Source organism: Haliaeetus albicilla, chromosome 10 (genome assembly GCF_947461875.1).
Source record: "Haliaeetus albicilla chromosome 10, bHalAlb1.1, whole genome shotgun sequence".
NCBI classification, from domain to species: Eukaryota; Metazoa; Chordata; class Aves; order Accipitriformes; family Accipitridae; genus Haliaeetus; species Haliaeetus albicilla.
In genome coordinates this window covers 35,720,204-35,734,085 of record NC_091492.1, presented here as the reverse complement: position 1 = coordinate 35,734,085, position 13,882 = coordinate 35,720,204, and the positions used below count along the sequence as shown (strand labels likewise).

The 13,882-nt window shown below is 49.1% G+C and overlaps 1 protein-coding gene and 1 long non-coding RNA gene across 19 annotated transcripts in view; one reads left to right on the top strand and one right to left on the bottom strand.

Annotated features, from left to right (window-relative positions):
• Positions 1-8,502, bottom strand: part of FBRSL1 (fibrosin like 1) — a 558,190-nt gene extending 549,688 nt beyond the window's left edge. For 2 of the 18 annotated variants that reach the window (XM_069794967.1, XM_069794969.1), the window contains exon 1: positions 7,441-8,500. In XM_069794967.1, the coding sequence (XP_069651068.1) occupies positions 7,441-7,734 (294 nt within the window). In that variant the 5' untranslated portion in view covers positions 7,735-8,500. Of the gene's footprint in view, positions 1-7,440 lie in introns of all 18 variants that reach the window. The other 16 variants (XM_069794959.1, XM_069794971.1, XM_069794970.1 and 13 more) reach the window with 12 other exon arrangements.
• Positions 8,503-9,242: 740 nt separating this feature from the next.
• LOC138687177 (uncharacterized) lies at positions 9,243-13,385 on the top strand. The gene is made up of 2 exons (XR_011326446.1): positions 9,243-10,222; positions 12,635-13,385. It is a non-coding gene; the product is annotated as an uncharacterized lncRNA (long non-coding RNA).
• Positions 13,386-13,882: the final 497 nt, after the last annotated feature.

Below are 13,882 nucleotides of genomic sequence, written 5' to 3'. Positions count from 1 at the left end.
TGCACTATACATATATATATATATATTTATTTTCTGAATGCCTCTCTATCACAACCTGTTCAGAAGAGAGCAAGGCAGGCTTTGGACAGAGGAGAGGAGCCCAAGCACAGCTCCCTTGCCCTGCTGACAGTGCCCGGGAGTCCCCAAAATAGAACATTTGCCTTCAAATTGCCACGTCTGTGTGGCACAACTATAGATAGCCAGTACAAGATTAAAAAAGCTTTGCTCTGAGCACAAAGGGAGAGACAGGAATGGTGCCATAAGCCCATGTTTTGCAGCCAGTAGCACAGGGAAATCATTTTGATCCCTTCAATCCCCTTATCCATGCCAACCACTGACCTTGCAGATGCAACTTTTGTTCAAGTTTAGTCCCTTTTTGGCTTGAAGCAAGACAGAGCTACAAAGGCAACTCTCTCCATTCATCTTGGATCATGCAAGCGCTATGTACATAGCTGCCCCTGCGCTCCTCTTCGCCAGGCGTTTCTGAACTTCGGATCCAGCCGCTTCGTACAAAATAATTAAGCTACCAAAATCGACATGCACCTCTTCACCTGTCATTAGGGCTCGGCACATCTGCTGGCCTGGCTGGGCACAGGGCGGGAGAGCCCTGCGGCCGCCGTTCGTCCCTGCCCAGCTTTCACAATTACTTGCACCAGAGGAACTGGACCGACAACTAAATGCAGGTTGCAGGTCGTGTTTTGCCTAGGCAGCTCGGAAGCTGTTTAACCCTCTCCTCCATTTTAAACATTTTGGATTAATAACATAGAGACTGATTCTCCTTTCAGCATTTGAACAGTATTCTTAACAGTTCATTAGTTTTGGAAGAGAGACTATTTTTCAAGGAGATGGAACAGGGCTGGTAAAATAGTGCTCCGACTCTCTTCTCTATGCGAGGAGCACGGCTGGAGCAGTCACAGCCCCCGTTGTGCTGAACACAGCAGAGCCAGAAGATATTTAAACTGCAAGAGCCACTTCACCTACATAAAACTCTTTTATACCTTTACCATGATAAACTGGAGGCATTAAAGTGCAGTGAATTGGAAATTGTTCTCACTTACAGCTGGATGTTCACATACAACTGATACCAAGATGCACGCCCTACGTACTGTATTTCAAATCTTTATTTTTAAAAAATATTGCATCAAGCAGGACACAGTGTTTCAGTTCTGCTGATACCGCTCGCTCTCAAGCGCTTGCTGTGGCACCACAGACAAACTACACTACGTTCCCCACAACCTGTATCACCAGGACAAAGACCAGAAGCTAAAGAAGCTGAAGCAATAAGCACATTTCGGTAGCACTTTCCCCAGCCAAGGCGCACACAGGTTTAGGATCTATACGCGTACAAAGCCCACCAGGTCTAGTTAAGCCTGATGCAGGAGGAGCAGCCTGCAGTGGCTGTGCCTGGAGAATTCAACACCTCACACCAAGAAACAGAGAGCAGGAGAACAGGATATCAAGAGGGAAAAAAAAAAAAAAACCACCCCAAAACCTTTATATCAGTGTAACTGTCTCCAGCCCAGGTATTGTATCTCTGTACCTATAGGAATTTTTAAAGAGGTACAGTTGTGTGATACATCAGCCCTTCTACAGAGCAAGCAGGAACCCATCAAAGAAACAAAGTGAAATATGCCGGGCTGGTCCTTCCTGGCTCCCTTGTTCACTGTTATTTTCCCAGAAAGTAACATTGTGATAGTCAGTCTCATTCTGTGAAATAATTGAGAAAAACAATAAAAAGTGCATCTTATTAGCACACTGAGAGAATAGTAAAGTATTCGGTTCTTACTAGACAAGAAATCGAATGCACTACTGGGAGTAAACATTAATTTGGATCCAATACCATCTATTACCTGGGTGAAGTGGAACACTAATTTTATTATAAGCCTTTTATAAAAAAAAACCAACTTATCTGAGCAATACAGAGTACCTTATATTTCTTAAATATGATATATTCCATTTTTTTTTAATTAATTATAATTTATCTTCTGAATTTCTCTGTGGTGGTTGGTCCACTTGACATTTCAGCAAGCTTCATCTCATGTTTTACCCCAGGTCACAGACCACCAAAAAAAGGCTGAGCAGTTATGCTACAAGAAATGATTCTGGAAAAATTGGTAAGATATTAAGAGGTCTTTCAAAAAACCTAGACAGACAGGGTCGAGTGCAGTTTGAGCTAAAAATGAGACCTCAGGTAGGGATGAGGGTGTCCCCTGAGCTCGGTGGGGATTTTCACAAGCCGTTTCCTTTCTCCGATGCCACTGCAGCCACGTTACGTGCACTAATGGTGCCCCGACCCAGGCTGCAGGCATCGCCCCGGTCGGGGGCTGTACTCGCCACGCACCCGGTCACTCCTGTTGTGCAGCTCGCTCTCCCGTGTGCAATACGCCCGTTGATCCCAGCAGGTTTTTACTGATCAGGTAGAGAACTCCAGCTCCAACAAAAGAGCTGGATCCTTCCTCACCACTGCCGGCCTTCGCGGGGAACCTAGCTCCCCTCGGTTCCTGGCCCGACCGAGCAGATACGTCAGGCTTTCCAGAGCTCACCCCTCTGTTTTAGGTCTGCATTAGCCACCTCTTATACCTTAACAACAACAAAAATACCTTAAGTACCCACTTTGGACAAGATGCAAAAAATCAACAGCTAGGAGAACAAATCAATGGAGACTAACAAGCCTTTGGGAAAACCAAAAGGCGTTTAAAGCCTTTAGAGCACCGTCCAGAAAATCGTTAGCTTTCCTGAGGTTAAAAGCACTTTTTTAAAGGAATAACCGGCCATCAGAAACACTAACTTGACACACCATCACTTGACAATTAAGTAGAAGGGAAAAATACTTAAATATCTAGAAACTTGTTTTAAAACATAAGACCAGCTATGGAAAAAACTAAGCTGCAAAGTACGTATAGAGAGATATGATGATAAATGAGAAGTTACATAGCTAGGTCAGTGGAGCTAGCACAAAACCTTTGGAACAGGAAGCTGCAGTTAAATGCACTGGTTTTCTTATCAATGAGAGATCGGAGCAACAGTAACAGCACAGTGTACAACACACATGTGAAAACAGCCTTATCAAGATAACAGCTGAAGAACTTATGGATTCTGTCCAGAAGTCTACTATCACCATTAGGCTTTCCAAACTCTGCTACGCTCAGGCGCAAACAGCAGAGAAGGAACCGCGATTTAGCACTACCAGACCCCTGGATACAAACAAAAGTGAAAGTGGGCAAAGTGTTAATCTCCTTAGGGTCTGCAACCAGATGCAGCTGGGCCCTAACTTGGCTCGCAAGGGCAGCATCGCCACTTCACCACGACGTGCACAAAGTCAAGGTCTGCCTCTTTTCAGCTCGGGGATCTACTTCGGCACAACGCGTCGCTCCACGCACATTTGCGAGCGGATTCTCCAGGAGATTCTATAAATAGGTTAAGCATTCCTAAAAAACCCATTCGTGCACACACCAGGAAAGTTAAAATTTCCATGCAGCGTTCCAAAGCTTTGCTGGAATCTGTAAAAATGATAAACAACAGCCAAAAAGAAAACACAACCCCTTGTCTTTCCAACTACTTTGGGAGAACAATTGCTCTCAAAGATCGCATTCATTAACATTCTGATGAAGTTCCCTTTTAGCGCTGTTTTTCATACTTGAAAGGAACAGCTATGATCAGAGAGAGCCCTCAACTACCGACTCACTCATTTAGATTCTCTCGCTCTGATTCACCAATCACCTTCAAGAATAATTAGCAGCTTCGTCTGAACGTAATGAATATACACACATGCTCACATACATACCATTCATTTCGGAAGGCGGCGAGAAATCCCCCGTTTCTCAGCCCGCCAGCTCTTCTGACCCCCGGCACGGGAACCATCTCCTGGGCAGCACCATCACCTGATGGTTTTCCAGCAGCTGCCCATCTCGCTGACCGCCCCAAGCCAGCAGGTCAGGGCAAACTAAGTTTCCAGGGTGTTAACTCCAAACTTGTGTTCAGTGACTGGGTATCAAAAAAAAAAAAACCAAACCAAAAAACCCCCCCAAAAAAAACCAAAACACCACTACTCACACAGCAGCTGCATCTAACCTGAGTTGGAGCCGGATTTGTACAGGAAGATTCAGGGGAAGGAACGGAAAGGGGAAGTTTTCACTTCTTATGCACAGAAAGAGGTTGCTGCTGGTTTGTCTGTGGGCTTTCTCTTCTTCTTTTTTCCTTAATTTAAAATATATATATAATCAACTCTGTCTGTATATGAAAGATGGTAGGATAGAGGATCCTTAAGTTAAGTCACAAGTATCACTGAAACAAGATGCGGTATTTTCAAATGACAACTGCCAAAGGAAACATTATCACATGAGTTAAATCAAAATCCAGAATGCTTGAAATTCACACCAAAGAGCTAAAGGAGACTTCATAAAGCCATCCCTCAGTATCAACCGTAACTGCTCACTCCCCCAGGTCAACACAAAGGAAGAATATATATATATTTATTCTGTAAAGCACCCTTTATTTACAGGAACACCAGTGGTGAGAATTTTCTTCAGTGGGGAAGGGGAATTCACAATATTTGGAGATAAAAAGAAAAACAAACAAAAAACCACCTCACCTCTCCCAAATGTTTCTACCATTAAGTTCTGCCTAACCACTGAGAAATTTAATTTCCAAGGGGAAGCCCAAAGCTTAGCTAGCCTATAAAATGTAAATCATAGATCACTGTAACATCAAGTGACAAATAAACCTAGAAGAAGAACACAAGAAAGGATCACAATGAACTACCACATATGCAACAAAAGCTCCTTTTAGGATTAGAAATTTCATAAAACAGACTTTCTTAGTTCAGCACTGTGCCTAGGCCGCGTACTCACTTTTATTCTTTCTCCCCCCTCGTGAACATAGGTTTCAATTCTTACTTATTTTCAAAATATGATCACAGTAGATTTTAAGCACCCTGAAAAAACAAATACTCACTGAAATGCCAATCTCCTCCAAAGCAGAAGAAAGCCACCTGTGGCAGTCAAGTTCACTAGAGAACACAGCTCCACACCATGCAAAATGACCTTGCCGTTTCAGTCATTTACAGGGGCATACATTGCTTTAAAGTAGTTTTACCTTAATAATCCCCTTCCCTTGGTGCTGCATCAAATCTGCCAGACATCACCCATGGTCAAAGGCAGCGCTGCATGGAAAAATCCACACAACGCGGAGTATTTTCTCCTTTTTAGTGTTACCGGGATTTACGAAATGCACGCGATCATTAGGGCTCTCCGAGAACCTCGAATACAACAGACCTCCTAGTTCAGCACCTGAGAGAAACAGAAGAATTCTGCTGGCACTATTCCCTCCGAGGTGCCAACTACCATCCGAGATGCTGAGGTGCACGTGTTCTCTTGCATGCTGGTAAATACAGTAGAAATCAATTAACTTCAGGTGGTACTGAAGTCTTTTGCAAGAGTTTGAAAGGGGACAGTTTTGTAAAGACATACTTTTTTTTTTTTTTAAAGAAAAAAAAGAGAAGTGCTTCCACAGACAGATGCGCTTTGGGGTGGCAGAAGTTTAAGGTCACCTTCTATCCTCGTGCGCACTATTATCAAGGTTATGGTTTGGTTGATTTGATAACAAGGCTTATCCCATTTGAAAAGCCTGGAGTTTTCCCTGTCAGCCCTGGAGGGACTGCACTATCATTTGAATTCTATTTCCTGATAATGTGCTCATCATGGTAGAAAATTTCTGCAGGAAGATGAATTTTACTTTCTTCACTGACAGCTCAGTAGAGACTCGGGGGTTTAATTGGACCTATCTGCTGATGCATATTTGACTAAGAGCATGCCCAAGAAAAAAAAAAAAAAAAGAAGATACAGACAGGTCTACGGCTTGTTTTAGAGGCACGCGAAAGCGGATCGCTCGCTCATTATCAGTTCTGCATAGACAAAACAGTTGGCTTTCCTCTTAGGACAACACCCCACAAATGATACCGCAAGAGGCCAAAGAATAGCCATCGCCGAGCTAACACAAATCATACACACTATCTACACACCTAGTGCTGCTCAGGGACCATGGGCTAAACGTCCCTCCTGAGCAGAAGCCCAGGCTCCCCAAGCAAAGGTTTCATCGCCCTGACGCCAGGGTAGACGGCCAAGGCCACCGCTGACACCTCCATGGGAGCACAGGGACCATCTCTGGGACTTCGAGAAGTTGGTTCCACGAGCAAAAAAAACCTCCCGACGATGCCACCGGAGCCCCGAGGCCTGCGTGGCCGGAGGGGTGGGCCGGGGAGAAGCGAAGCCCACAAACAAAATGGGATCTCAAAGCCTGAGCCAAAGATGTTAAGAGATGCCGGGGCAAATCTGAGATTATTCATTAGCCTGCCCGCACGCAACCCTTCGTCACTGCAACGCAGGTTAAGAGATACACGAGTGACAGGAAATCCGAAGTAGGGAGAGCACCCAAAACTTTGCCTACGGTTTTACCACGGCATGTCAAAGAAAGCGGGCAAGGCACCAGGATTGCTCATATTTACTGCGAATTCAAGTTGTTGTGCCCGTCGAGTGACTTGTTCGGCGCTTTCTCTGGACAACTCGCTTCTTCCCCTCGCATACAAACAAAACCAAAATCAAAAGCCAAAGTCTTAGTTTGTCAGTGCCCCTCTGAAAATATTAAATTTCCTGCTCTGCTTAACTTAGCTCAGACAAGGCAGGCAGTATTTGCTCAGCAAATATTGTTTGTAATAAGTTAGACAAGCAATATTTTTTGCCAGCCTATTAACACCAGAAAAATATGTACAGTCAACAAGAGATGAAGAATTTGTTCAATTACTTCAAAAATGGGAATTACAACCCAGGGATTATTATCCATTTAAACATCTCTTTTCCACAAAATGTCAAACACTAGCCATTTGCTAACAATCTCCGGAGACAGATAAAGTAACATTTTGGCAATGCAAACACAAACTCCTCGGGGCGGGGGGGGGATGGGGGGGTGGAGGAAGAAGGGAGGGCGGGCGGGAGGGGGAAGCTCCACCATTCACAACAATACCGGACCATCCCAACACATATTTTGCAGCCCTCCGCCATCCAATTAAAACCCCAAACAAACATTTGACTTGCCCTAAGTGATAGTTAACACCAGCCGGAGCCGGAGGAAGAAGGGGGGCTGGGGAAGGGGACGGGGGGGGGGGGGTTTGTGCAGCAAGTTGCCAGCGGGGCTGCGAGCACCCGGGCTGGCTCGCCACCCTCCTGACCGCAGCCCCGAGATCCCTCCGGGCTGACAACCAGGATTAACGCACATTAATTGCTATTTGCAAAATTCAGCAGCCTGAAAGCGCCGCGCTTCCTTTTTCAATTTTTTTTTTCTTTTTTTTCAATTTTTTTTTTTTTCCTTTTTCCTCCCACCCCCTTCCCTTTCCCCCAACCCAGCCCCCCCCCGGCTCCCCAGGAGGGAAGAGCCCCCCCCTCTTACCTCCAGGGCTTCCAGGGTGTTGAAGCTGGCTATGGCGAAGCCATCGATCAGGTCCTCTTCCTGGGAGCTGGACTCGCGGCGGCGGCGGCGCGGGGGCCGGGCGGCGCGGGCGGCGGGCGGCGGGCCCCGCGGGGCGGTGCAGTTCTGGCCGCCGTTCTCCTTGCCGGGGCTCGGTTCCTTCTCGGAGCCCGAGGAAGGGCTCTGGTTCCGCGGGTCGCGGGCCGCCGCCTCCCGCCGCCGCACGCGGTCCCGCTGCGACCTCGACCTCCGGCTCTGCCGGATTTTCCCATCCATCGCCGAAGAAGAAGCAAATTTTACAAAAAAAAAAAAAATTAAAAATAATAATAATAATAATAAAAATAATTAAAAATTTAAAAAAAAAAGAGAAGGCCGGGCGCGGGGGGGGGTGGGGGCGGGGGGGGGGCGCGGGGGGGAGAGAAAAGTCGCCCCCCTCCAACTCACCGCTTCCCCTCTCCAAACCCCGGAGCCCCTTCAAAAATAATAATAATAATAATAATAATTTAAAAAAAAAAATCAACAACAACAACAAAAAAAATCCTGCTGTTCAGACCCTCGGATCCAGGGCGATGATAATCCACAGAGCAAGGCTGGGTGGCGGTGGCGGTGGGGCGAGCGGCACACACACACAAAAAATATTAAATCCACGGAATGACCTTGACAAATTTCCACCCCCCGCCCCCCCCACCCCCCCAAAAAAGCAGAGACGGGAAGAGGAGGGGAGGAAAAAAAAAAAAAAAAAAAAGAGAGGGGGGGGTAAATATCTGGATCAGGACGAGGACACCTCGGATTCACTCGGCGCGGAAGAGAGAGGCAGATCCAGGAGGCTCGACCCAGCTCGGGATAATCCAGGCGCGGCGCCCCCTCCCCGGGGGCAGCGCCGCTCCGGGGCCCCGCTCCGGCCGCCGCGCACCGCGGCGGGGGGGCCGCCGCCGCCGCCGCGCTCGCCGCCCAACTTTCTTGCCGCGGAGCGAGCGAGACAATCCCTGGGCAGCCCCCGCCGCCGCCCGCCGCCGCCGCCCGCCGCCGCCGCCGCCGACCCCTCCTCGCCGGGCGCCGCCGGCGGCTCGCAGCCCCCCGCCGGCGCGGCGCGGCGCCCCCGCCGCCGCCGCCGCCCGCTGCCGGATGGCGCTCGCCCGCCCCAGCCCCAGCCCGGCCGCCCGCGGCGCGGCGCAGCCCCGGCCCCCAGAAGCGGCTCAGTCGGCGCTGCCCGGATGCCGCCCCATTCTCCCCGAGCTGGGACGCGGCGCTAGCACCGCCCGGCCGGCCGCGCATGAGCAGGGCTGCCAGCTGCGCGTCATTCCCCGGCGCAGGCCCGGCCGTGCCCCCGGCCCCCCCCCTTCCTCCTCCTCCTCCTCCTCCTTCCCGCCCCGCCGCCGCCGAGCGGCCGCCCGCCCGCCCGCCTTCCCCCCCAAGCCCTCAGCGGGGCTGCGGGGGGGCGCCGCGGCCCGCCCTCGCCCCCGCCGCCACCAAAAGTTTCCCCCCTCCCCGGCCCGGCCCGGCTCCCTCACGTCCTCCCTGCCGCGGCCCGGCTGTCGCCTCACGGGGCCGGTGGAGCCCCCGGGAAAGGGAGAGGGGGCGGCGGGAGGGGCTGGCCGGGGTCGAGGGACGAGTGGAGGGGACGGGGGCGAGGTGGGGACGAGCTGGGAGCGAGCAGTGGGACCGGGGACGAGCTGCAGGAGGGGTCGGGGGTGAAACGAGGGAGCGGGGGACGAGGGGTGAGCTGAGGGGACGGGTCGGGGGTCAAGGGATGAGCCAGGGACAAGGAAGGAGCTGAGGGACGGGGGACAGGCCGAGGGGCGCAGACAACCCGAGGGGCGCCGGAGGAGCCGAGGGACACGGGAAGAGCTGAGGGACGAGCCGTGGAACAACCCGGGGGTCAAGGAGGGGACGAGCTGGCCGTGAGGGAAGGCGCACGGGCAGAGGAGCTGGGCAGCCGGAGCTGTAGGTGGGACGCGGAGCAGCACAAGGGGGCCGAGGGCCAAGGCCGGGGTCGTGGAGATGGAGGCAGGAGACCCTTCCCGTTCGTCACCCCCTGCACCCCATCTGTCCATCTCGCGGAGGTTTCATTCGGGCTCCGCAACACACGGCGGAGGCTGCAGTGGCCTTCTTGTTTCCCTGCTGTTTCGGGCCCTCTCCTCTCTCCAGGATCGCCGAGGTTTGGTCCCCGGGCGCTTCCCTGGAAAGGGGACCGGCTCGGTGGCCGACTGAGGAGCCGTGCAGTGCCCAGCCCCAGGGACGGCGCTGAGGGAGGTGAGCCTGGATCAGGGCCCCGGCGCAGAGCGCTGGCTGTCCCACCTATCGCAATGGTAGCAGGACCTAATCCTCCTGTTATCGTCTTTTATTGCACGCGGTCAGATACTGCCGCACGTTACCGTCGCTCCTGGGTACTCCCTTCCTTGTGTGTGGCTGGCTTTGCTCCATTTCTCTGACTTGGCTTCATTCCTTACGTCTTCAGCTGCTTTCGCCTTCCCCGGGGGGTAGCCTCCAGTTCCGGACATGAGAGAAGTTAGAAGGATGTTGTGAAACGGAACCTAAAGAGAAGTCCACCGAGCTTCATAAACAAGCGGGGGAAAAAAATCCATGAAGGAGATTCAGTGTAAGCGGGAGCTGTGGAATTAAGGAAAGCCAAAAAAGTCTCCAGCCACCTGCTCCCGCTTGCGTTCCAGTTCAGTCACTGGGGATGGTGGGTTCCTCAGGCCGGTGCCCCCAGCAGCGGCAGGCTGGTAGCTGGGTGTCGAACACACCCGTCAAAGGCTTTGATGTAGGGACTGCAATGCGTAACTTTCCTCGGTTTTCTTATATTCCTGATCTAACTGTAATAACGGAGCAGGCGAAAATTAACCTCCTTCCCCCTGGCCCCAACAGGGTCTTTTAGAAGGGTTTCTGGCAACAGCTTTGCCCTACCTTACTTAAACAAGAGCTAAAATAAACACCATCCTTTTAAAATGTAGCACAGAAACGTCATTTAAACTTAAGCAATTTTAAAACCAAAGGTAGAAATCCCGTGTGTAGTACAAAGCCTCTTAATGCAAATAGTCAGTCATGCATCGCATGCCTCAATCACATTTGTATCGGTGTCATTTGTGTCCTAATAAAATCCTATAATCTTTTGCGTGCCAATTAAACAAGGAAGATAGCTAAGTCTAGCTGCTTCCTTGGGTAATTACAGGCTAGTGGGGAGTCAGTTATCTGCCGTGGGTTTTGCTGGACCGTGGATTTCCAACGGGGTATTTTCTCTCCTCTTCCTTTAAGGGACAGTACTATAATTTTTTAGACGTATGGTATTTTAAAGCTATAACCAAGATCCGGGGGATGGTTGTTAATGAAAGACCTGGAGTTTAGATACACCCAGTTAAACAATGGATTGAGCTTAACAACTGTATTTGCTTTACCAATATTTTAAGACTCAGTTTCTAGAAAAGAGGATTTACACTGAGTTCAGTAAGCTGTTTTTACATTTGTGAGCCTGTCCTTTCATTCACAAGGTAATTTCCGTGCTGGTTATAAGTACATCGTAAGGGTAAGTTGTTAAAAAAGATAAACTGGGGAATTTCTGACAGTTTCTCTTGGTAGCGCTCATTTCGGTCCCATTGTGCTTCAGGTCCTCCATCATTAATATGCATTTCTAGTTCTCCCTTTTTCATTCACTTCCAAATTTGCTGACCAACAAGGACGGTGGAAATTGCCTGTAAAGTTCCCCTCTTTGTTTCCTGTCAGCAGGGTCATCAAGATTCTCATCCCGCTTACGTGTTTACATACAGGAGTTTAATGTCGCTGTGAACGTAAACCAAAGGTGCCTTCTGGGGAAAGTTGTGGATACAATTGTTTTTTTTCAATTAACTCCACAAATTCATAGCAGCACTATGATTATCCATAGTGATCCCCAATTTTGTATATATGTATATTTTTTGTTGAAAGGCGCAGCAGAAAGGTCATCCAGAAGAATTAACAATATCAAACAGTCCACATGTGAAAGGATGCTTCTATTTGAGACAGCATCTGTGAATCAATCCTGCCTTTCCTTCCACCAAGGCAATTTCACATTTTCAATAGAAGGCAGACCTACAGTGATTTTCCCCCCCCAGCATCAAATAGCTTTCTGCACAATAATATTCATCATGTTAAAACTCCAGGTGAATGATAATGGATCGGAGGGAATGAAAACAGACGGATGTTAAAACAGACAATTCCCTGCCACGAACCTGGGAGCCCTCCACCGCTGCCTAGTCCGTTCATTCAGTTCATAATTGTATTAGACATTCCAACAATAGAGAGGCCTTCTTCATTAATCCTGAATTTACTGAAAAGAAGCTTTGCAGACTATAGCTCTTGCAGTGCTTAGACAACACTGGGCAAAATTTACCGCGGGCTTAAATGGATAAAACTCGGCTAGGTAGAAAGCAGCATAGAAAATTCCAAAAGAAGCGAGAGAGGTGGGCCAGTGAGACAAGGAAGGAGGACAACCCAGCAGCCGCACCGCGGGCGGCCAGGAGACACTCGAGTACCTCCGCCAAGAGAGCGGCGGCTTGGGTGATACCAAGGAAATGGAGAGAAAAAGCTTTCCTCTTGCTGGCGCGCAGGCATAGCTGAACTTATCGATATGGCGCCTGCGTTTGATCTGATTTTCCCTTTTCAGCAGCCAGCCTACAAGTAGCCACATGAGCCAGCGAATGCCAATCCCTGCCATGTGATGGGGCACAACCTTTTTGTAACCCTGGTCTGCATCAGGTGACTGGGGCTAAGCAATACAGATCAAGTCTCTTACCAGCTGTCCTGTGAGTCAGACCTTGATTACAATATTGACATTAACATTTTAATCACATGCAGGCTGCTGCAGATTTTAATGACCAACTTGCCGTGCCTTTGCTTTTTGAGGATCAGAAATTAGACCCTTGTCCGTAGCTTGAGCGAGTACAGCATCAGAGCAGCAGCTCCCCTCGCAGTAGACGTGGCATTGCTCTCGCCACCAGCCTGCCCCTGGACATTAACCTTGCTGGCACTGGAACACCTCACTGGAACGGGGACTTTGTTCTCAATTACTCTACTCCTGTGTCCGGGGCAGGACTGGAAGTTGTGAAAAAAAGAGAAAGGTGGTGCTTCTCTGTTCTCTGTAGCCTGAGGCAATGTGAAAATTTACCCAGTCCCTGCCTAACTATCATTTTCGGATTCCCAGGGACTTTAATCAGAGCAGAGTAATCCGGAGAAGTTTCCTTCATCCTGCGGAACTGGAAGCAGAGCGGCTGTTATACTTTCCCTGCCTTGTGCCGTTAGAGCAAGGTGAAGAAACTTCAGTGAAAATGAGAATCAGGCCCCAAACCCGTGTTGTTCCTCTCACCCTAGAGGTGCTCCGCAATCTATTGCAAACACCGCAAGCTGAATCTGCGAGGCCTTGCTCTGTTAAAGACTATCGTGTCCAAGGTGGAAGGACAGCCAAAAGGTCAGAATAAATAAACTGAATACAAAATTGCTTAAGGCAATAAAAAGAGACCACAGGCTTTCATTGCAGTTCTGACACGCACCAGAACATACTTCAGGATGTTAAATAAGCTGGTGTTTGCGTCGTCGGGCTTAGCTGTTTTCCGTTGTTTCTCCCCCCGCTACCCCAATACTTTGCTAAAACGATCAGGCCTTAACTGCTTGGTATCCCTTCCACAAACATGGGCTGCCTTTATCACTGGCTTCACCGTGGTCATTTGCACTGAAAATACATAATCACTGTCAGAGTACAAAGAATCATTACGAATAATTAGTTACTTCCAATATGGCAAGTCAGTCTCATAAATCTTGAATATTTGGCTTTGGTTTTGGAAAGAGATTCCTTAATGGCTACACTTGTGAGACTCTGTTAATTGATATAAAATTGTATTCAAAATTAAATTTGTTTTAACAGATCTAAATCACCCCAATAAATCAGCTTCAGCCTATCTGCTTTAAGGGTTCAAGTACGCTTTTTTTTTTGTGCCTTTGGGAGAAAGTGCGCGCTCGCAATCAATGCATAGAGGGCTGGATCTGACCCTCCCCTCATTTACTAACCGCTTCCATGTGTGGACATGGGAGTGATTTTGCTGGCCTGAGAAGGCATAAAGGAGGGGGAAGGGGGTACAACACCTTCTCCTTCCCTGCCCAGCTGTGGCAGCTCTGGGGCATTCAGCTTTCCTGCCAGGCAGGTGTGTGGGGAGCACAGCACAGTCGGGGTTTTAGCTGGTCTCGGCTACGGCGCAGTCAGTATGTGAGAAAGGAATCGCCTGTCTCTGTTCCAGGTGGGCAAAGGAGAGGGGAGGGAAATTTCATGAGAAAAAGAAGGAGTTCAACCCTATGTCTAATGGTTGGATATTGATGTTTTATGTTTTTATGGGTAATAGTAGTGTGAATGGTAGTTCTTAGAATGCTCTTTTTTCCTTCAGGGAAAGAGTTTTTTTCA